The sequence below is a fragment of the Myxine glutinosa genome, chromosome 11, assembly GCF_964187855.1.
Source record: "Myxine glutinosa chromosome 11, kmMyxGlut1.1, whole genome shotgun sequence".
Taxonomy (NCBI): domain Eukaryota; kingdom Metazoa; phylum Chordata; class Myxini; order Myxiniformes; family Myxinidae; genus Myxine; species Myxine glutinosa.
This window is the reverse complement of record NC_136271.1, coordinates 107,064,585-107,089,191: the sequence shown is the minus strand read 5'-3', so window position 1 is coordinate 107,089,191 and position 24,607 is coordinate 107,064,585. Positions and strand designations below refer to the sequence as shown.

Sequence of the window (24,607 nt, the reverse complement as noted above, 5' to 3'; positions counted from 1 at the left end):
TTGCGCAGTGTTCCTCTTCTTCATAATCTGAACCCTAGCGGTTCCTCTTCTTCATAATCGGAACCTGAGCGGTTACACCACAGCATCCACTTCTAGCTTTATATCAATGTAAAAAAGACACATCACATATCACATGAGTATGTTGATACAAGTTGAACTTTTCCCGATGCTAATCTAAGGAAACTTTTAACTTATCATCTTTGTATCAATTTTTTTAAATTCCACATTCCAGAGTAGACAACAAGGGGTTGCTGATGTAAACAGAAAATGCATGATCTACTGTTGTAATTTTTGGAGATTAAATAACAGTGATTCCCCATCCTACCTGGCTGACCTCCTCTCCAGACACACTCCCACCCGCAACCTCCGCTCTGCTGGTACCAACCTCCTGACCCCCCCCCCCATCCGGACCAAATTCAGATCCTGGGGGGACTGGGCCTTCTCCATCGCTGCTCCCACCCTCTGGAACTCACTACCTCACACCATCAGAGACTCCTCCTCACTCACCACATTCAAAACATCACTCAAGACCCACCTGTTCAACACTGCATTCAACATTTAACCCACAGCATTTAACCCCTGACTATCTCTTCTCCTTCTCCCTCCTTTTGCTTTGATTATTTACCTATTGATTTTTGTCTTTTTGCACTTGTTTTTTGTACTCTGTCAAAGCGTCTTTGGGCTTCTTGAAAAGCGCTATATAAAATAAATGTATTATTATTATTATTATTATTATTCCTTTTGCACCTGCTGAGAATGGAAAAAAGACAACGGACAGTGTACAAACCATCAGTTTGTTGTCCTGAAGTTTTCAACTTATTCATTGTATGTTTTGCTGCTGCATCACTGGTTTTCCACAAACTAAGGGCATATGCAGTGATGGCCAGTGGATAACTATCGAGACCATTCAATGCTTGCGTTGTTAGATAACCATGTGCCCTTTCCACTGCAGGTGTGAATCCCTAGACAAAAAGAAGATATGTCATAGAACAGCCATTCATTTAAAATTATTCATTAGCTATTGACATTCATCATAAAATGTGAGAAAATACGGATCGTTGTATTATATAAGATGTTATATGAGCCAGCTATAACAGTACACTCTTAAGTCTGAGTTCCCGATCCTGTCCTTCCTCTAAGCGTTAGTGGACACTTATTATATCTGTCCCCAGTGTGCGCTCCCCCTCTCTCCTCTCCAGCAGAAAGAGTATCACTTGAATCTCTTCTAGAGATAAGATATTATGTCTGAACTCAGTGTTTTTCTCCAAAGTTTGTGTCAACAAATCATCCGACAAATCAAAGAAACCAGCCGAATGCTGAATTTACAAAGCCGAATGCCTCAACTCTGTGTTCGCCTCAAAATCCTTAGTCCCAAACCCATCTCTCTCTGTTCCCACCTTTCCCAGTCGAACCCAACTGCTCCTGGACTCTGTGTCCTTCTCTCCTGACAAGGTGGAGGAGTTTTTGTCAAACCTCGACTCTGATTCTGCAACTGGACCAGACGGCATCAGCCCACGGGTCCTAAAATCCTGCTCTGCCGCTCTATCTCACCCTCTCTCTGTTCATTTCACCCTATCTTTTGCTCAAGGTCTTCTGCCAGCATCCTGGAAATCAGCTAACATTACCGCTTTACACAAAAAAGGTGCAAAAACAGATCCTTGCAACTACAGACCAATCAGCCTGCTCCCAATTATCAGCAAAGTCATGGAATCCATCATTGCTTCGGATATGAAATCTTTCCTCTTCTCCAATGGCTTGATCTCTGATCATCAATTTGGTTTCAGACCAGGTCACTCTACTCTGGACATGCTGCTTCTGCTGTCTCAACAATGGATGGAGGTCCTCAATGCCAAACAGGAAATCAGAGCTGTCTCCCTTGACATATCAAGGGCCTTTGATACGGTCTGGCACCCAGCTCTGCTCACCAAACTCTCCTCCTATGGTATCCATGGAAATCTCCATGCATGGCTTGCGGACTTCCTCTCTGGTCGTAGTCAACGTGTGGCCCTGAATGGATTTCTCTCATCTCCCCTTCCTGTTCAGGCTGGAGTTCCCCAAGGAAGTGTGCTGGGCCCTGTGCTTTTTCTGGTCTTTATCAATGATCTCTCTGACTCTCTGGAAAATCCTCTCTATCTCTTTGCTGATGACTCCACTCTCTGCCGCTCCATTCCTCTTCCCTCAGATCGGCAGTCTGCAGCTTCCTCACTCTCTGAAGACCTGGACAAAATCACAGACTGGTCAAACAAGTGGAACATGTCTTTCAATCCTGACAAATCTCACTCTCTTACTATGTCTCTCCGAAAAGATCGACTGGACAACCCTCCCATCTACTTTCTCAACAATCCTCTCCAAGAAGTTCTGTCACTCAAGCTTTTGGGTCTCACTATCTGCCATGATCTTTCTTGGGAAAACCACATTTCCAAGCTGGCCTCCAAAGCCAGTCGCCGACTGGGCATCCTCCGTCGTGCGAAGTCCTTCCTCGGCACACCTGAGCTCCTCACCACATACAAGGCTTTCATCCGCAGCTCAATGGAATACTGTTCTCCCCTATGGGCTGGTGCTCCTGCCTCACACCTGGCTCGGCTTCACGCTGTTGAATCCAAAGCTTTCAAAATCATTGGAATCTCCCGCGATGAAGCTATCTCTGAGGGCCTTTCACTCACTCACCGCAGGCAGGTAGGTGGCCTTTCTGTCTTCTACCGACACCTCTCCGGCCTTGCTCCCCCAGCTCTCTCTGTGCTCTGTCCCCCAAATATTCCTACAGGTCGCACAAGATCTGCCAGCAACCCTCTGATGGTTAAACTGCCGAAATCTCGGCTCTCTGCTCACCTTCACTCTTTCATTCCTCTTTTCTCCCGCCTGTGGAACAAACTCCCACACTCCCTTCAATCCCTCTCCTCCCTCCAGGTCTTTAAAACAGCTGTTCACCACCATCTCTTATCTTCCCCCATCCATAACCTTGATCTTTTCTACCCCCACTAATTCACCCCAGATCCACCTTGTTTGAAATTCCAACTTCTTTCCTGGAAATCCTGGCAGTGTCCATATGTTTATACCTCTCCCACCCCCCCCCCCCCCCTTCACATGCCTCCCCCCCTCACATGCCTCCCCCCCAAAGCCCTCTCCCTCCCACAGATCTCTCGATGTCTCCATGTCTCTCGGTCCCTGCTCTCAAATGTTGTGTTTGTGTCCTTCCCCCTCTCTCCCCATCTTGTCTACCGCTCCCGATGTTATTTGTTTTATGTGTCTGTTTGTCTTTCTGTGTGATTAATGTTCGCTCTTTCACGAGCCTCGATCTTGTATACAAAAAAAAAAAAAAAAAAAAAAAAAAAAAAAAAACCACCAGGAAACAGAACTCACTTCAACCTGGTTGATGCAGGTTTCTCGAGCTTCAAGCATAGCGATGAAAACAAATGAAGTAATTAACACATCGCCAGACACCTGGCCCTGTTCAGGAGAAAAATACAATGCATCATTTTGACAGCTTTACTTGAATGCTGCACACAAAGGAGTCTAAGGTATACTGTGTACCAGAAACCACCGATAGGTACTTAAGATTATAGGACAGTACAGTATAATTGATTTACCATCATGTTTTGGTGGACGATTGATAAGCTTTCAATGAATGAACCGTCTGGTTGTTGCTTTTTCATCAGCCAACGTACTGAGCCACAGATTTCATTAACCTCAATATAGACCAGTCGGCTTGCCTGTGAGAAGACTTTGGTCACGAAAGCTGTAAGCCTATGGGTTCACAGGAGGAAATGCAGCAAGACTAAAACAAACGGTAGATATGAAAAAAAAACTCAAATAAATGACAGATTCACTTCCTTCATATGTTTTTAAACTACGAAAATTGAAGATTCACAAGTATGTTGGTTGGTCTGGTCTGTTATCTTGTCTGTCTGTCAGTCTAGTCCGTCTGTTTGTTTGTAAGTGTGTCAATCGTCTACAGGTCATGCTTTTACTCCAATCTTCACAAAACTTTAAAACCTGGTGGAGTTATTGACAAGCTGGGAGCCTGTTGTTTTTGAGGTCAAAATGTGAAAGGTAACATAAGTCGTGTGTGTATATATATGAAGTGCGGGATATATATATATATATATATATATATATATACACAAAGAATTAAGTTAAGCACCCCCCCCGTTTTTTTACAACCTCGCACATTACAAGTTTGTTGTCGTCAAAACAGTGTAATATACCCATGATATTGCTATATTTTCTGGAGAAGTGATATTATGGTCACATAAAAACATAACAATCATGCCGTTTTCAATATTTTATTCTGAATAATTTAAGGTGAAAATTTTTGGGAATTTTAGGCATATTTTCACCTCAATTTAAGTATGGAGCTATAGGTCCATCACGGACAGTGTGGATGACGTTTATGTTTTCTAACGTACAGTCATTGTTCTGAGAAGACCTCTAGCGATCTTTGCGTCAATAACGTGTGTAGGACCCACGTGATCGGATCACTGACTCAACCCTACGTCTCATAGACCCTGTAAGCCGTCGTATGCGTTGCTGTGGCAGGTTGTTCCATTCCCGATGTAATGCACGTTCCAATTCATCCAGATTGGCTATTGGAGGGACCATCTTCGCAATTTGTCGTCCCAACATGTCCCAAACGTGCTCGAGGGGGTTCAGGTCAGGACTGTACGCAGGCCAGGGGATGGTTGTCACAGCACCTTGCTCCAGCAAGGCTCGGACGCGTCTCGCACGGTGAGGCCTGGCGTTGTCATCCATGAAGATGGGTCTGCTGGCGAGGGTGTGGTCATCGAAGTGCGGGATTACGGTGGTATTCAGGATTTCCTCGGCATATCGCTCTCCGTTGAGGTTACCTCGCACAGTTATCAGGTCCAACTTACAGTCATGGGAGAAGCATCCCCAGACCATAATCGAGCCACCACCAAAGGGTACCGTTGGTTGAATGTTTTTAGGTGCATACGCGGTGTTTTTGTGGCGCCACACCCGAACACGCCCATCTGTCACGTACAGCAAGAACCGGCTTTCATCCGACCAATGAACTCGCCTCCAAGACCGGATGTTCCATCCACGTCGCGCTAGGCACCATGCCAAACGCTCCCTCTGATGTCGTTCGAGTAGCCTTGGACGCTTGATCACTCGTCTTGACCTTAAACCGGCCGATTTCAGGCGGTTCCTCACGGTACGGTGACATAGCCTTCTGTTGGGCAGCCAGTTGTCCTTCAGGAAATGGCTCGAGGCGAAGGGATATCGTCGCACCAGTCTCAAAAGCGCTCTATCTTGGCGGACTGTTGTCACGCGAGGTCTTCCAGACCTTGGGCGGTCCTTCACCGCATCCGTTTCCTGGTGTTTCTGCACCAACCGACTGATCACCGAATGGTGGTAACCAAACGTTCGAGCTACAGCTTTTCTGGACATTCCGGACTCGATCATGCCTATTATCCGCCATCGTTCTCCGTCCGACAACCGTCTACGAGCCACCATTACGAGAAAATGACCATGTAACCCCCACACGAGCTCAGGCGTGACTTGCAATAACCCGTGATGATAGTGCATTTACAGAAAATCACGACCACGTGGATGATAACACGTGCTGCACGAGCGATGGGCGTCACAGATGAGTGCACTCATCTGCATTTCATCAATGGATAATTGCTAATGTCATACCAATCATTATTTGATCTCACATACCTTAGAATATATGCCAATGTATACATATACACAAAGAATATATTGTTGCGAATATGGAATTTGGCCTCCATATCCGCTTGTAAATATTCCCCTATTTTCTCCAATACTCCCCAACTTTCCCCGATCCCCCATTCCCTAGTCCCATTGCATGTAAATAACAATCAGTAGAGCCGACCTTCCCCTTATTCCCCCATTAAATGTCGTGCCCAGGTCCACCGCACCACACGTAGACAACTTTCGGACATCTTCCTAGTTATTCTTATTCTATGTCAGTTAAGGCCTCGTCTCCATTAATTATGACTCTTCGTTGCACCAGAATGTGATTATATGGCATCAGTAGTGAGTTTAGGACCTTTCCCATACCTCCTCCCATCTTCTTCCCCAAACAACAACAATAACAACAACTACAACAACAATTACAACTACAACTACGACTACAACAACAGAGGGGCGGGGAGTGTGCGTCCTCACACCGGCTCGGTTACCCGCCATGACCATACGCTCCACGGCGTTACCCCGAAGGGGCTGGCTGTCAGCTCCTCGTCAGGGGCGGAGCCAGTAACCCCCCCCGCACGCACCCAATGAGAAGCAACGTGCCGATTCCACGAGGCGGAGCTAACGAGCCGAGGGCGTGTCACTCCCCGCCGGATATACGCGGCCCCGCGCCGGATGTGACGTCAGATGCGCCCCCAGCCTGGAGAGAGAAGTCGCCACCCCTCGAGCGCTGCAATACCTCCACCGCATCTCTTAAACTGGACCGTACGTGATCCTGCCCTGAGCCCAGGTGCACCTGGAGCGATCGCTACCCGCTTTCGTTGCAATCAAACCCCGTGTGAGTGAGCCTTGTCCCGTTTATTTGTCGTCTGTTGGGGTTAATATAAGTGTGTTTAAGTGCCCACCTTCCTATGTTTCCCTCTTGTCCCTGTAATCTAAACCTTCCGCATTATTGTAATAACAACCTTTGAGAACCGTATCCCTGGTGTCGTGTCGTATTAATTCCAGCCGTGTGTCTTCTTTTTCCTTCATTGGTCTAGCATAGCGCGATTAGTCAACGTTCGGGCACAATCGGGTAACTTGTGCAGACGTGGTCATACCATAAAACCGCTCGGTAAATAACATCCAAGCCACGTCTGTAACAATTGGTGTCAGGAGTGGGATTGGACCCGGAGCGCGTTTACGCGCTCGAAATTATAACGGCGAAATTTGAATTTGTTTTACGAAAATAAAATAAAAAAACCGAATTTTGAAAGTCGCGCTATGGCGGGTCAAGACGGCTGGGGTCCGGTAGGGGAGAGTGAGGCAGGGTCGATCCAGGACCAAAATGAGGGACAGGAGGAGAGCGAAGCAGTGAGGGCGGCAGGTTCGCAAAATAGCGCCGTCACGCACGAAGAAGCGGGCGCGCAAAATGGCGCCTCGCTGATCACCGCGCCAGCGACCGTGGCAGCGCCCCCGATGGATTTGAACTCGTTTTGGATACAAATGAAGGCCCTTATGGCCCAGAATAATGAAGAAATGGCAAACAGAATGGGGAATCGGATGGATGCTCAGAGTGAGCGATTGGAGAACCAAATGGGGGTAATGGGAAACCAAATGGGGGTAATGGGAAACGAAATGGGGGTAATGAGGGACGAAGCGAGGGGTACTGGTGAGAAGGTAGACAAAAATTTTGAGGGGTTAGACAACGGGATAAAAGAAGTAAAACATGGGTTAACGGGGGTAGAAAACAGAATGGCCGCTCAAGAGAATCAAATGGAAGGGATGCAAAAAGGGTTAGAGGGGTTAGAAAACAGTATGGAAGGCAAATTGAGGGACATGAGGGACCAAGCGGAAAGGGAAGTTAAACAAATGGAGCAGCAGATAGAGGGGGTCAGAATGGGGGTAGAAACCAAACTGGATGCTCACAGGGAGGAAATGGAGCAGATGAGGGTGGCATCTGGGCAGGAGATGCAAGTGATGGGAGAAGAGATCAGAAGAGGAGTGAGTGAGGAGGTCGGAGGAGTGCGCGAGGAGGTGAGGCACTGTGAGGAGCACATGGAAAAGGAGGTGAGAAAGGGGACTGTAAAGTTACAAGGGGGCATAGAGGACCTGACGCAGGAGGTGGAGCAGCTGACGGTGGGACAGACGGAGTTAGTGGAGCAGGTTCAAAGGAACACTGCGGTATTAGGAGGGTTAAAAGCGACACAAAACGACATAAAAAACGACTTGATAGCGACAAAGAGGGAATGTCAGATGGTACGTGAGGGACTGACAACGAGGCTGGACGAGGTGATAGAGGTTATGGAGACGAAGGACCGGCAGGTGAGGACGCACATGGAAACGGTCAAGGTAGCCTTAGAGGATGAGCTTGAGGAGACGTACCGGGGAATAAAAGAGGTGAAGCACAAATTAGAAGAAGTGGAAGAAGGGATGAGCGAAATTAAGAAGCGACGGAGAGGGGATAAGAAAGAAATAAAAGAGGAGATAAAAGAATTGGTCCAAAGTCTGTGTTTGGATCGTGATGATGTGCTCATTAACCGGATGAGGGATTCGCAGGTGATGGAGGAGGAGCGAAGAGGAAGAGGACCCGGTGTAAGTGGTGACCAATATGGTCGTGCGTATGATGCGCCAGGGGATTTAAGAAGCTTGGGGATTGGTTTGGATCCGGGTGTTCGTGAAAGGCCGTTGGTGAAGTGTGCGACAGGTCTGGTGTGCGAAAAAGGAGGTGTGCAAGAAAGTCCGACTCTGGGGTGTGTGAGGAAAAAGTGCGTGCCAAGGAGTGAGTGTGCTGGCGAGAGTGAGTCGGTCGTAGCGCGTGTGCGAGGGAGCACATGGAAGCGCGGTGTGGTGAGTGTTACAGAGGGTGTAACGGGAGAGTGTGCGCGAGGAAGGTGTGTGACGGACAGGTGCATGGGGAAAGAGTGCGCTGTCAAAGGCAAGGAAGAATGCACACCTGTGGTGAGTGTTACAGAGGGTGTAACGGGAGAGTGTGCGCGAGAAAGGTGTGTGACGGACAGGTGCATGAGGAAAGAGTGTGCTGTCAAGAGTAAGGGTGAGTGCGTTGTCACGAGTGGAGGTGAGAGTAGTGAGAGTGACAAGGAGAGTGAGCTGGTTGTGACAGGTGAGCGAGGATGTACACCTGGGATGGAAGGATGTACACCTGGAATGGTAGAGCGTGAGTGGGAATGCACGCTGGAGTTGGTGGTGAGGCACGTGGTTGGGTGTGCGAATGAGAGCACACCTGTGATTGTCACAGAGGGGGTGCGAAGCGGTGTATTGGTGAGGTGTGCTACCAACGAATGTGTGCCAAAGTGTTCGGTGGTCAGGTGTGTGACCAAGGCTGTGAGTGGAATGGGTGTACCTGGGTGTGTAAGGAACGGTACAAGGAGCATGGAAACGGCTGGAGGTGTGAGCAAGGAACGGGCTGCGGGGTGTAAGCAAGCAGGTGAAGCATCGACGGTGACCGGGTTAAAGGTTAGGTCGACTTTTAGCCGAAGCGGGCCCTCGGTGCGTGCCGGGTTTCGCGTGCCGCGAGAACCAGCGGGGATCCGAGCCACGGCGGGTTCGAAAGGACCGCCGTGCGCGATCCGTGCCGGGCCTCGCTTTGAACGGCCGCGTCCAGGCTCCACTAGGCGGAGCTGGCAGCCCGATAGGAAGGGTCGTTATGGCGACCACGTTTTGTTGAGACGTGCCGGCAGGTCGAGATCGGGACATTGGATGGCTCCACGCCGAGGTGATGCGTGGGATCTCGGCCCGGGTAAGCCCCCGTCCCTGCCCCGAATGCCGGACGCATCCACCCGCTGGCACAAAACAACCAGCATCCATTGCTTGGCTTTACGAAGCCGGGCTTTGGACAGGGATTGGCGCACCGAGAGGTATTAGTGAGTCGACTGGGTGATGAGGTTAGTGTTTTGGACCCAAAATTAGAGAAAAACAAAATTTGATGATTGGCAAAGGATTGGCAGTAGTGATTGGCAGATGATGGGCAGTGATTGGCAAATTTTTAATTTGTTGAAATTTGATGTGCAAAATTGGTAGTGAGCAATGGGCCCGGTGGGTAAGGCTGGCATCCCTGCCACCCTTCCCATGGTGGGGCAAAGGAGCAATAGATTATGGGGTGTATGGCAGTGAAAACTAGCCCGGGTGGGTTAGGATATGGTGTGTAGGGATCTAGAGAAGATGACATTAGGTGACGTTAAGTTTAGTTAGTGACTGATACCTGTAGTGGAGACGCAGGTAGATTAGTATGGATGATAATGACGAGGGAGCGCAATAGTTTAAAGGGACGACTGGGAAGCGCAAGTTTCAGAAGGGAGTAGTTAGCTGAGATGATGCCGTGTGTGTGTGAGAATTGAACAGGTGTGATTGCACAGGTGTGCAACTGGACAGGTGTGTGGAGCAGTGTGTGAGTAGTGAGTGTGTGGATCAGCGCGAATGCGCTTGGGGAGAGAAGGGTGCAGGTGGCACCAGGTGTGAGAGCACAGGTGTGCAGGTACAGGTGTGTGGAGAGAGTTGGAGTGAGTGGTACGGAGTGGTGTGCATGGTGCGAAGGTGTGGATGGGGGAAGAGTGGACCCCTTTCACGAGTACCCGGGGCGGGTAGTGTAAGTGTTAGGTAGAGGGTATAGGTAAATTGTGGTTGGATATTGGCATCTGTGGTGCGGTTGCAGAATGGTGTTGTGAATGGGTGCATTAGTGTTGTGGAAATGGCTGGGCGTGTAGCCTGTTAGTGTGTGTAGTTGGTTGAGCACTCCACCACTGTGAGGATGTCGGCCAGGTGAGGCCGCAGGTGGGCTCTGGGAGCCGGTAGAGTTGTGGATGGGGCCCGAGGATCCGGAGGACGGACCCGGGTAGCCCAGTGCCAGAGAGGGCACCGAGTGGGGAGAGTGCCAGAGGGCCTTCCCCAGGTAGTTAGGTTAGGGTAAGGAGCAGGTAAGCTCGGAGGCAACTGCAGTGGGGGAGGTGTGCAGGTGGGTAGACCCACTGGGAGAGGTACACGTCGCAGCCCAGAAATTGTACGAGGGCACCGGGAGATGAATCGGGGGAGTGAGACCCCAAATTGAAGAGCACCACAGTTTGGCCAATGGGAATTGGTTTTTAGAACCCATAGTGTAAGAGGGCCAATGGTTTGGCCGGAGAAAGCCCCCGGGTAGTGTAAAGTTGTTAAAGTCATTTAGGAGATAGTTAGGATTGATGAACCTGTCGCACCATACGCAGCCACTTACCTGTGGTGATGATGATGACTCCACACCTGTGTTTTCTTTGTTTGTGTTGCAGAAATGAGAATTGCTGTTGGATTTGTGAGACGCATCACGACGTGGATGAGACATTGGGGTGATTCCATCTCTCCCTCCCTAGGAGGGACTGATGATGAATTGGTAATGGCAAATTATGATGTTGAGTTGAAAATGGCAAATTTGATTGGTTAGGAGGGAGAGAAGACGAATTTGGTTTATGGGAGGAACGGGGAAGACAGTAGGGATGTTTGTCGATTTGTAAAGTAGATGTTTATGGGTAGTGTTGTGTTTTGTGGATGCAGTAAGGGGTAAGGGAGGGGCCATGTAGGTTACCTGGTGGGGGGGGGCGTACGATAGGAACGTACCTGTCTCGCCTGGTTCCCATGTGCCCCCAGTGTGCATCACCTTACATTGCGTGCACTTTTGCGCCCTTACCACCTTACTCACTTGTTTCTTCTTTTGTCTCCCACCTCCGAGGATCTGGCTTTGGGGTAGAGAGAGAGGAGATAGAGGTGCTGGCTGCGCAGTTGTGGGCCTGCACTTTCGCTGTTTGCTGCCGGGATCGATACACCATATGGACCGCAATGTTTGTGGCCACCCACAATGGACCGCAGTTCGTTTGCGGCCAAGCACCACCCGGGGATGGACCTATGGGTCAACGTGGCACCTATGCCATACAGGTGAACCACTTTTAGTTACCACCAAGTGCACCACAAGAAGAGCAAGAGACACCTGCAGGGTTAGGGGTTGTCGAATTTATTTTTATACCAATGAACAATGGTGACTGCACCGGATGGTGCTGACTGTGTGGTGGGGTGGTGCTTTTGATGCTGGGAAAGGGTGCTCTGCACGTTATTAAAGGCCGTCGGCCACAGAGCACTCGTGGGTTGGTGTATCGATGTTGGCAAGCGCGCTCTCTCTCTATGCATAACATCTGCATGTGTTCCTCCAAAAACAGGTCCTGGATCGTAGTGTAAATAGCAGCGTAGTCTTGTAAATAATGCTCCCTACCGGCTGTATGTTTAGTTTGAGGATTCTTTCCGGATTCGGTTATCCTGTGGGTGTGTTTCTGTGAGGAGAAGGGTGCAACGTCGCAGGGGGACATATTTACTCATTTGTGAATATCTGTAAAACTGTCGCACTCAGGGTAGAGTTAATAGTAGAGGGAACTACATTGCGTGCCACACTAAAGTAGGTAAAAATTTATCGGGTCGGGACGCCCCGAGGGTAGAGAAGGGTGCAATGTTGCGAATATGGAATTTGGCCTCCATATCCGCTTGTAAATATTCCCCTATTTTCTCCAATACTCCCCAACTTTCCCCGATCCCCCATTCCCTAGTCCCATTGCATGTAAATAACAATCAGTAGAGCCGACCTTCCCCTTATTCCCCCATTAAATGTCGTGCCCAGGTCCACCGCACCACACGTAGACAACTTTCGGACATCTTCCTAGTTATTCTTATTCTATGTCAGTTAAGGCCTCGTCTCCATTAATTATGACTCTTCGTTGCACCAGAATGTGATTATATGGCATCAGTAGTGAGTTTAGGACCTTTCCCATACCTCCTCCCATCTTCTTCCCCAAACAACAACAATAACAACAACTACAACAACAATTACAACTACAACTACGACTACAACAACAGAGGGGCGGGGAGTGTGCGTCCTCACACCGGCTCGGTTACCCGCCATGACCATACGCTCCACGGCGTTACCCCGAAGGGGCTGGCTGTCAGCTCCTCGTCAGGGGCGGAGCCAGTAACCCCCCCCGCACGCACCCAATGAGAAGCAACGTGCCGATTCCACGAGGCGGAGCTAACGAGCCGAGGGCGTGTCACTCCCCGCCGGATATACGCGGCCCCGCGCCGGATGTGACGTCAGATGCGCCCCCAGCCTGGAGAGAGAAGTCGCCACCCCTCGAGCGCTGCAATACCTCCACCGCATCTCTTAAACTGGACCGTACGTGATCCTGCCCTGAGCCCAGGTGCACCTGGAGCGATCGCTACCCGCTTTCGTTGCAATCAAACCCCGTGTGAGTGAGCCTTGTCCCGTTTATTTGTCGTCTGTTGGGGTTAATATAAGTGTGTTTAAGTGCCCACCTTCCTATGTTTCCCTCTTGTCCCTGTAATCTAAACCTTCCGCATTATTGTAATAACAACCTTTGAGAACCGTATCCCTGGTGTCGTGTCGTATTAATTCCAGCCGTGTGTCTTCTTTTTCCTTCATTGGTCTAGCATAGCGCGATTAGTCAACGTTCGGGCACAATCGGGTAACTTGTGCAGACGTGGTCATACCATAAAACCGCTCGGTAAATAACATCCAAGCCACGTCTGTAACAATATATTAGGGGGTGCTTACCTTAATTCGTTGTGTAGGGGTGCTTAACTTAATTCTTTGTGTATATATATATATATATATATATATATATATATATATATATATATAGTCGTGGCAGAAAATATTGGCACCCTTGCACTTTTTTCAAATAATGCACCATTTCTTCCAGAAAATAGTTGAAATTAAAAAATCTTTTGGTATTCACATATGTATTTCCTTGGTTTTCAGTGGAACAAAACAAAAAAATCTGAAAAATTACTAAATCTGAGCTTATTCCACACAGAAATCCTAAAATGGCCCGGACAATATTATTGGCACCCTTTAGAAGTTGTTAGAAATAATTAGATTTCAAGCAGGTGATCCTCCTTTACTTTGTAATTGAACTCACCTGTGGTGAGTTGCAGGTGCCTGCAATATAAAAATAAATAGCACTGCAAAGCGGGCGTAACCCCTCAGCCCATGCATGGTGAAAGGAAGCATTGATGATAAATTTGTTATTTGAAGTGAAGTTGTATACCGAGTATGATTTTGCAGTAAAGAAATTTCATGATCGTGGCGATGTGTGGATATAATTATTGAACAGAACGATTCAAAAAGATATAGCATCTGCATGTGGGAGCATATAAGAGCATGACGCATAACATCATAACATAAATAAATCGCATAAATCGCAGCGTGCCCATTTTCGAAAGGAACATTCCTCTACCCAATCCCAACACACACTGCAAAAATGAATTTAATCGGACAAGCCGTTCTGCTCGAAATTGAGGGAAACCAATTGCAAGATGGCTGCCGTGGCGGCCATATTGAAAATCCCAGCGCGCCCATTTTCGAAAGGCACCTTCCTCTACTCAACCCCAACACACACTGCAAAAATGGATTTAATCGGAAAAGCCGTCTCCTTGAAATTGACGGATGCCTGGATGGCTGCCGTGGCGGCCATATTGAAAATCGCAGCGCGCCCATTTTTGAAAGGAACCTTCCTCTACTCAACCCCAACACACACTGCAAAAATGGATTTAATCGGACAAGCCGTTCTGCTCGAAATTGACGGAAACCAAAAGTTGACAGACGCCCGGACGACGCTACCCCTTAGCCCAATTTGGTCTGAGGGGTGATCACTCATTCAACCAGTTTGAATAGAGAAAAGGAGTCATTCTGCTGTTTTGTGTCATTGTTGTGTCAATGAGCATGAAGAAAATAAAGAAAACCAAAGAATATTGTCTGAGGGGGTCAGACAGAAGATCGTAGCCCAGTAACGATTGTCGGCTGGACCAACGGTAAATATGGTCGCATTTTCCACTGAAAAACACGTTAGAGTATAACGTAGCATGGTGTCGTGTTTGATTTACGGAATGTTGCGCATAATAGTCGGATGGTTTTGGATCTGAGAGCTGAGCACATGTTATTCAACCTGAATGTTTCAGGGAGAGATCTCCGGAGGTGCGTAACGTAACGCTGGTTTTGTTACGAGATAAGACACCACGTAGTTTTTGTTAGTAAATCCAAAATCTTCTCCTCCTGTAACGGATTGATGTGTGAGCCGGGAGAATGGTTTTGACTCGGGAATTGTTTATTTTTCTTTGTTTCAGGCCATTTGCCTTTTTTTTTTGTCTTTGCTATTTTTGACTTTTGTCTTTTCCTATTCCTGTTATTTTTCAACTATTTTGCTTTGTAAAGTTACCAGAGTGTGACGGTGACTTTGTTTTGCGAAGTGTTGAGTAAAATTCCAAAAACTCAATTTCGCCACTGGACAGCAAAATTATTCCAGTGAAGAACCTCGAGTAATTTGTATACCCGAGTGAACTGGGTAACAAATTTTGGTACCAGGAGTGGGGCCTGGAAGTTTGGAAGATCAGGGCAAAGACAAAAAATGGCGGTGGTTAAGTGTGCCTCACAGGTGCGACGTCGACAAGTACAGCCGGGGTGAGGCGAATATGGACGGTGAAGCAGCTTGAGATCCAGGTGTGCTCGGACGTGGGTTGGTGGGAAGATTCCACGGCAACCTCGACTGGGCGAGGCTGCACAGGTCCCAGTCGACAGGACAGCGGAGGATATTTGCACGGGCGAGAAATTTCGTGATCGAAAAGTGTATATCTTTTTGTGTTTGTTGTAACAGTCACTGTAGGTTGGTAGCCATTGTAAATTGATTTTGAAAAAAGTCATGAAGCATATACTGGTGCAGTTATGGACAGTGTGCAGCAGCAGATAAAGAAAGTTAGCGAAAACCATGCACAGGCAATGGTAGCTATTGCAGCTTCGGGGCAAGGAGTTTCACGCTCCCATGTGTGTGTGCCTAGAGAGCGTGACAATAAGCCTTTTTGGAGGCGAGGTTAATGTAGATGGGCGTTCTGTTGAGGATTTCATTGAAGAGGTAGAGTGCGTGGTGCGTGCTAGGGATTGAAAGTTGACAACAAAATGACTTGATTATGTCACTGTTACGGGGGTCAGCCTTAGCGGAGGTGCGCTTGCGCATAGGTGGGGAGGATGGCCGCACGGGTGACTTGTTGAAGTTCCTGAGGGAAGCAGGACTGAAGTTAAAGCTGGAAAAGTGTCATTTTCTACAGAAGCAAGTTCGGTTCTTGGGACATCAGATTTCTGGCAAGGGTATTGCGACTGATCCAGAAAAGGTTGCTGCTGTCAGCAAGTGGAAAGTGCCAGGGACATTGAAGGAGGTTTTTATTTTTATTTTTTGGATACTGAATCGAGGCTCGTGAAAGAGCTGACATTCCAGAACCCCCCATGACATTTACTTCACAAACAAATCAACCAGACACAAAATATATAAAAAGAGGGAGCGGAAGACAAGAGAATGGGAAGCACACAAACACTTGAGAGCACACAACATTTGAGAGCAGGGAGATGTGTGGGAGGGAGAGGGCTCGGGGGGAGGAGGCGTGGGAAGGGGTGGGGGGGGTGGGGGGTGGGAGAAGTATAAAACACAAGGACACCAAGGACTTCCAGGTCAGAAGTTGGTATTTAAAAAAGTGGAATTGGGGTGAAATTATCGGGGATAGAAAAGATCAAGGTTTTGGATGGGGGAAGATAAGAGATGGTGGTGAACAGCTGTTTTAAAGACCTGGAGGGTGGAGTGGGATTGAAGAGAGTGAGGGAGTTTGTTCCAGAGGCGGGAGAAAAGAGGAATGAAGGAGTGAAGGTGAGCAGACAGTCTTGATTTTGGCAGTTTAACCATAAGAGGGTTGCAGGCAGATCTTGTGCGACCTGTAGGAATATTGGCGGGACAGAGCCCAGAGAGAGCTGGGGGGGCAAGGCCAGAGAGGAGTCGGTAGAAGACGGAAAGACCACCAACCTGCCTGCGGTGAGTGAGTGAAAGGCCCTTGGAGTTAGCTTCATCGCGGGAGATTCCAATGATTCTGAATGCTTTGCTTTCAACAGCGTGAAGACGAGCTAGGTGTGAGGCAGGAGCACCAGCGCAGAGGGGAGAGCAGTATTCCATTGAGCTGCGGATGAAAGCCTTGTACGTGGTGAGGAGCTCAGGTGTGCCAAGGAAGGACTTCGCACGACGGAGGATGCCCAGTCGGCGACTGGCTTTGGAGGCCAGATTTGAAATGTGGTTTTCCCAGGAAAGATCATGGCAGATAGTGAGACCCAAAAGTTTGAGTGACAGAACTTCTTGGAGAGGATTATTCAGAAAGTAGATGGGAGGGTTGTCCAGTCGGTCTTTTCGGAGAGACATTGTAAGAGTGTGAGATTTGTCAGGATTGAAAGACATGTTCCACTTGTTTGCCCAGTCTGTGATTTTGTCCAGGTCTGCAGAGAGTGAGGAGGCTGCAGACTGTCGATCTGAGGGATGAAGAATGGAGCGACAGAGAGTAGAGTCATCAGCAAAGAGATAGAGAGGATTTTCAAGAGAGTCGGGGAGATCATTGATGAAGACCAGAAAAAGCACAGGGCCCAGAACACTGCCTTGGGGAACTCCAGCCTGAACAGGAAGAGGAGATGAGAGAAACCCATTCAGCGCCACACGTTGACTACGACTAGAGAGGAAGTCCGCCAGCCATGCGTGGAGATTTCCATGGATACCAACAGAGGAGAGTTTGGTGAGCAGGGCGGGGTGCCAGACCGTATCGAAGGCACGTGATATGTCAAGGGAGACAGCTCGAATTTCCTGTTTGGCATTGAGGACCTCCATCCATTGCTGAGAAAGCAGAAGCAGCATGTCCAGAGTAGAGTGACGAGGTCTGAAACCAAATTGATGATCAGAGATCAAGCCATTGGAGAAGAGGAAAGATTTCATATCTGAAGCAATGATGGATTCCATGACTTTACTGATAATTGAGAGAAGGCTGATTGGTCTGTAGTTGCTGGGATCTGCTTTTGCACCTTTTTTGTGCAAAGCGGTGATGTTGGCAGATTTCCAAGCAGATGGCAGATGACCTTGAGCAAAAGAGAGTGTGAAGAGAACAGAGAGAGGGAGTGAAAGAGCGGAAGAACAAGATTTTAGGACCCGTGGGCTGATGCCGTCAGGTCCAGTTGCAGAATCAGAGTCGAGGGTTGACAGAAACTTTTCCACCTTGTCAGGAGGAAAGGACACAGAGTCCAGGAGCAGCTGTGTACGACTGGGTACGGTGGGTACAGAGAGGGATGGGTTTGGGACACAAGATTTAGAGGCAAACACAGAGTTGAGGCATTCAGCTTTTTCACGCGCGGAGTCAGCCGTGTGGCCGTTTGAGGTGAGGGAGGGGATGGAGGGGGAACAAACACCAGAAACAGATTTGACCAGACGCCACCAGGATTTGGAAGAGGGAGACAGATAAGAGAGTTCTGTCCTGAGAACGGAGAGATATTGTTTCCTGGCTCTCCTGAGGGTGGACACACACTTGTTTCGGGCTTTGTGAAAGGAAATGAGATTTCCTTCCGTTGGATTTGCTTTCCAGGAGACGAAAGCAAGTTGTTTCTGGGCAATAGCCTCACCACAAGATTCCGTGTACCATGGACGGGAGGAAGGGTATGACAACTGAAGACGAGATGGGATAAATCTGTGCATGAGAGAGAGCAGTTTACTTTGGAAGAATTCCCAGGATGAGTTGATGTCAGAGGCGGTAGAGATGGGAGACCAGTCCAGATGATTGATGGCTGCTTGAAGACCATGCCAGTTGGCCTGAGTGAAATGCCACTCGTCGACGCTGAGGAGGCTCTCTGAGAATGGTCAGAGAGATGTCCACTTTAACAAGCACATGATCAGATGAGCCGATTGGAGCAGAAGAAGAGCAGCAGACATTTTCAGGGAAGTTAGTCATAACCAAGTCCAGAAGAGAAGATGCTCCATTGATTGAGATCCGGGTCGGGAAATTGACAGATTGTGTCAGTCCCAGTGAGTCACAGAAGTCCTTTGCTGAAGAGCCATGGCTGGTGAGAGAGGTACCCACACCCAGCCAACTGGCATGGTGACAATTGAAATCACCACATATGAGGAAGAGAGAGTTGGGATGGGTAGATAGAAGTTGGTCCATGTTATCAGACAGCGAGATGTAGATGGAGTCATCACTGTTTGGTGGACGGTACAACACACATATGAACAAAAGGTGGGAGCGAAGGGGAAGCCGTAGCCAAAGGTATTCCTGGGGGTGAGGTGGAGAGAGGGCAGTGCAGGGCGAGTGAGGAAGAGAGTTTTTTATAAAGATAGCAACCCCCCCTCCAGGACGAGGCTCAGGTCTATCATACCGGAGGAGGGAGTAACCTGGGAGAGATACCAAGGAATCAGAGACATCATGAAGGAGGAAAGTTTCTGTTAAGCAGATCACGTCTGGTTTGTCAGAAGCAACCTGTATGGAGAGATCAGTCAAGTTTGAGCGAAGGCCCCGGATGTTTGAGGTCCATACTGTTAAAGAAGAGGAAGGGGGAGCATCGGATACAGAACAGGGGGGGGGGGGGGAGCGGTATGGTATGATGTGGAAGAGGAGGAAGAGGTAGGGAGAGCTGTTGAAGGTGCGTCAGAGATTTCAGAACAGCTTGGAGAAAGGGAAGTATGGGGCGGACAAAAGGTTTGATGGTGATTGGGTGAGGCGCAGTGAGGTGTTGTTTGAGGAGTGGGAAGAGTGAGGCAGAAGGTTGAGGGAGCTGAAGGTGAGAGTTGGAAGGGGGAAGAAGCGGGGAGGACGCTTTGAGGAGGAGGGGTAAGAGGGGAGTCTAGGAGGGGAGGAGTGAGGGGGGAGTTTAGGAGGGAAGGGGCAAGGGGGGAGATCTGAAAGGGATGGGTGATGGGGAAGATTTGGAGGGGAGGGGCAAGGGGGAAGATTTGAAAGGGATGGGTGATGGGGAAGATTTGGAGGGGAGGGGTGAGATTGGATTTTGAAAAATGTACGATTAATGGGAAACGAACATTTCTTGCAAAATGAGTTTCTTGCGACCTTCGAGTCAAAAATACGTTTGAGGATGCTGAAGGATGGGTGGAGTTCTGGAGAGTTTAGGGAATGAATGAAAGATGCACTATAAGAGATGGATTTTTTTTTTGGAATGAATAGATTTGGTGAGCAAGTCGAAAGCATCCTTTTATAGAAGAAGAAGAAAAAGGTGTTATAGAATATGACAGAATACCATTCTTCAGGGGACAGATGGAACATTTTTTAACGACGTGAACAAAGAACGAACGAACAAATAAGAACGAAACGGATAAGAACAGAGAAGGGAATATATATATTTATATATATATATATATATATATATATATATATATATATATATATATATATATATATATATTTTGAGTTGGGATGAAAACAAAGACAGAGACCGAACGTGGAACGTGAAAAATAGAGACAGAAAGGAATTGCGAGCGCCGAAAGGAAACCGACGATTCTGTACACAGGTATGAAAAACCAACACCAAGAATACTATTAGAGACACACCAATAGTTACATACACACCGAAAGAAAGATAAAGTTTCGACCTGTGGTAAAGCCGGTATTACGACAAAAACACAATTGTGAACAGTTACTTATTAACTTCGAAAGCGTGCGTGCATGCACAGCTTTGAAGAGACGTGACGTCACGTGACTTCCCGAGACGAGAAGAGACGTGAAGAGACTTTGAAGAGATTTAAAACGTTAGACACTTGTCGATGTTCGGGGAAGTTAGGGGGAGAAGAGAAAATCTAAGAAATAAGCAATACAGCGAAGGAAAGAACTTAAATTCACAGAACACCTATGGGGGTAGGGAAGCCGAGATAAACTAGGCCGCGCACGCGGTGGGACAGAAAAGGATTAAATTATACAAAAGTTTGCAAGAATTGCAAATCAACACCAACTGGAAAAACACCCTGAAACACATGCACAATAAAAAAACGAGTAGGAATTGACGAACACGAATGGAAAAAATACTATAACTTTTGCTGCCGTGCAGAGAGCTCCAAGACGTTTCCTTGCTCCAGGGACCGGAAACGGAAGTCCATCTTCGCTGGCCTCTTGCACCCGGATATGGCGACCGATGCAGCACTTCATCCCCCTCATGCACTACATCAGGCCCTAGATCTGTACCTCCGCAGATGACATTGAAAATGGCTGCACAGTTATCATCCTCCTCCTCAATCTCTGGTTCTGAGGAACTGAGGCCTTTTCTTGGGTTTTGTAGTTACTACAGGCGTTTCATTCAGGGTTTTTCCAAGATTGCTGGTTCTCTTCATGATCTTGTGAATCAGTGCCTCAGAGAAGGAAATCCAGCAAGGTTCAACCAAGTGATTGATGAACAGTGGAATGAAGATTGTCAAGCTTCATTTGAGGAATTACAAGAGAAGTTGACCAGTGCACCGGTGTTGGGCTATGTGGATTTTGGTCGTTCATTCATCGTTGAGACCAATGCCAGCAACCGGGGTCTAGGGGCAGTCCTCTACCAGCAACAAGGGGACAAGAAGAGGGTCCTAGCATACGCCAGTAGGAGGTTGAGAAATGCGGAGAAGAATGACAGAAATTACAGCAGTATGAAACATTAACTTCTCGCTCTGAAGTGGGCAGTATCAGAGAAGTTTTGAGGGTACCTTTTAGCTCTAAGTTTACAGTGGTCATGGACAATAACCCCCTTTGCCATCTTCAAACTGCGAAGTTGGGAGCGATAGAGCAGAGATGGGTTGCACAGTTAGCAATTTTTGACTTTGATGAAAGATATCATCCTGGGTATCGCAATGCTGTGGCAGATGCCCTCTCTAGGCTTGGCAGGGGAGGATGAACCAGAGATTGAGGAGGAGGATGATAACTGTGCAGCCATTTTCAATGTCATCTGCAGAGGTACAGATCTAGGGCCTGATGTAGTGCATGAGGGGGATGAAGTGCTGCATCGGTCGCCATATCCGGTGCAAGAGGCCAGCGAGGATGGTGATTCTGTCCCATTAGGAAACATGCCAACCTTTCCGGGTTACACCAGTGAGGAACTGCATAGTTTCCAAGATGTGGATCCCAAAATCAGTGTATTTAGGAAGTTTTGGGATGCAAAGAGAAAACCTGCAGGAGAGGAAAGATGGGTGTGGATTTCTGTGTGTTGTTTGGAATTTTTTTGGCATACGGGATTTGACCCGGTGTGTACCCCGGTTTAGAATAGGTACACCGTATCCCTGCGTGTCGTAAGAGGCGACTAAAAGGGTTGGCATCAGGAAGGGCATCCGGCCATAAAAACATTGCCTCAAAAAGAGAAACATGACAATTACAACTACATATGGGCAGGGTACAGCCCGAATTACCCCGTGGGGGACACCACTCCCTCTCGTCAAAACTCAAGGTGGGGAACCCGATCGAAGCAAGGGTGGAAATCACTCCATTTATGACGACGAAACGTCTGATGCCCGACGTGGAGATCGGTTTCTGAGGTTTTGGGCATGGAATGCAGGAACAATGACAGGGAGATCAGGAGAAGTGGTGGAAGTATTGGTCAGAAGAAGAGTGGACATATGTTGTGTGCAGGAGACGAGATGGAAGGGAAGTGGTGTGAGAATGGTGAAGGGTAGGCAGGGACAAAAATACAAGTTTGTGTGGCAAGGGTGCCCAGAAGGCGTGAATGGTGTTGGTGTCCTGTTTTCTGAGGAGTTTGTAGACAGTGTGGTGAGTGTGACTGGAGTGAGTGAAAGGTTGATGATGGTGAAAATGATGATTGGAAAGCTCTTGGTGAACGTCATCTCGGGATATGCTCCGCAGGTTGGTCAGAACGATGAAGAGAAGGACAAGTTCTGGTGTGCAATAGAGAAGCTGATGGAAAACGTGAAAGATAAGGAAGTTGTTGTGGTAGGAGGAGACCTAAATGGACATGTGGGAAGGAGCATGGACGGTTTTGAGGGAGTTCATGAGGGTTACGGATATGGTGTGAGAAATGGAGAAGGTGAAAGGATTTTGGAGTTTGCTGATGGAGCTGATTTGTTGATTTGTAATCCTCAGTTCCAGAAAGAGGATAATAAGCTTGTTACAGACACGTCAGGTGGGTCGACGACAAACGTTGACTACCTGCTGGTGCGTAGGCGAGATAGGGGGCACCTCCGGGACACAAAGGTGATCCCGGGGGAGGAGGCTGTTCCACAGCACCACTTGGTTGTCTGCGACATAAGGGTGAAAGGTGCGAGGAGAGCTCGGCGGGTGAAGTACCAACCGAGAATGAAGGTGTGGAGGTTGAAAGAGGTGACAGTGAGGGAGGCATTAAAAAAGAGGCTGAGTATGGTCGAGGATGATGTGGTTGAGCTTGAAAGTGGTTGGATGTCAATGAAAGATAGTCTGTTGGGAGCCGTGGTGAGGTATGTGGATGGACAAAAGGACCACCAAGGCACTCGGAAACATGGTGGTGGGATGATGAAGTTGGAAAGAAGATTGATGAGAAGAGGAAGAAGTTCAAGGAGTGGCTGAAGGCGAAGGATATGGGGGCAAAAAAGGCAGAGCATGAAAGTTATAAGGCAGCCAAGAAGGCTGCAAAGAAAGAGGTAGCAAAGGCGCAGGAGGCATGTAGGAAAATGTTTGGAGAACGCTTGGATTTGGAAGAGGGTCAGAGAGCGGTATTCAGAATTGCAAAGCAGATAGCGAAAGAGAGGTGTGATGTGATGGGGGTAAGTTGCTTGAAGGATGAAGTGGGACAAATCGTTGTGGACCCAGATGGAATTAAAGGAAAATGGAAGAGATATATGGAAATACTGTTGAATGCAGAGAATGAATGGGATGGCAACAAAGAGAGTAACCCAGTTTTAGGACCGGCAGAGAAGATAACTGAGAAGGAAGGTGAGGAAGCAATAAAAGCAATGAAGAGTAGAAAAGTGGGAGGGCCGACGGGAGTTGTGGGAGATATGTTGAAGGCAGCGGGAAATTGGGGTGTGAAGAGAATGACAGAGATCTGCAATCTGGTGGTGAAAGAAGGCCGCATTCCAGTGGATTGGGAACTGAGTACCCTCGTCCCTCTATACAAGGGGAAAGGTGACCCTCTGGACTGTGGCTCGTATTGAGCGATAAATTTATTGGAGCATGGAATGAAGGTATTGGAAAGGGTTTTGGAGAGGAGGATAAGGAAGAAAGTGAAGATTGACGAAATGCAGTTTGGATTTATGCCAGGAAGAGGAATGACAGATGCACTTTTGATTGTGAGGCAGTTGCAGGAGAAGTACATGGAGAAGAGGAAGAAGTTGTTTCTTGGGTTTGTTGATCTGGAGAAAGCATTCAATAGGGTTCCACGTGAAGTAGTGACATGGGCATTGAGGAAGTTAGGAGTGGAGGAATGGTTGATCAGAGTAGTGATGGCAATGTACAAAAGAGCGCACACAGCTGTAAGGACGAAGGACGGGAACAGTGGTGAGTTTGAGGTGAAGGTGGGAGTGAATCGGGGGTCGGTACTAAGTCCACTACTATTTGTAGCTGTGATGGAGGTGCTGGCTCGGAACGAAAAGGAGGGTTTACCGTGGGAGTTGTTGTATGCAGATGATCTGGTGTTGATTGCAGAAAGTATGGATGGACTGAAGGAGAAGATGAACAAGTGGAAGGAATGTGTGGAGACAAAAGGTCTGAAGGTGAATATCGGAAAGACGAAGGTGATGGCAAGTGGTAAAGCATGTGGTGAGGTGAAAAGAACTGGGAAGTGGCCCTGTGCTGTGTGTCGGAAGGGTGTCGGAGTGAACTCCATTCAGTGTACAATGTGCGCTGAGTGGGTTCATCAAAAATGTAGTGGTCTGAGAGGGTCATTAACCAGTGTGGCAGCTACTTTCAAGTGTAAGGTGTGCACAGAGGGAGCTGCAGATGGAGGAAATGTTGAGTTGGATCTTGGAGGCGGCGTGAAGCTGGAAGGTGTGAAAACATTTTGTTACCTAGGAGACATGCTGAATGGAGAAAGTGGATCAGACCTGGCAACGGTTGCTGGAGTGCGATGTGTATGGAAGAAATTTCGGGAACTGAGTGGCGTGCTGACGAG

At 48.1% G+C, this 24,607-nt stretch overlaps 1 protein-coding gene across 1 annotated transcript in view; it reads right to left on the bottom strand.

Moving 5' to 3' along the window:
• Positions 1-24,607, bottom strand: part of LOC137437024 (complement C3) — a 228,461-nt gene that overhangs the window by 35,660 nt on the left and 168,194 nt on the right. The window contains exons 29-31 of the mRNA XM_068131331.2: positions 3,588-3,744; positions 3,361-3,447; positions 788-962 (exon numbers count right to left, since the gene is read on the bottom strand). Coding sequence (XP_067987432.2) covers positions 788-962; positions 3,361-3,447; positions 3,588-3,744 — 419 coding nt within the window. The remainder of the gene's footprint in view (positions 1-787; positions 963-3,360; positions 3,448-3,587; positions 3,745-24,607) is intronic.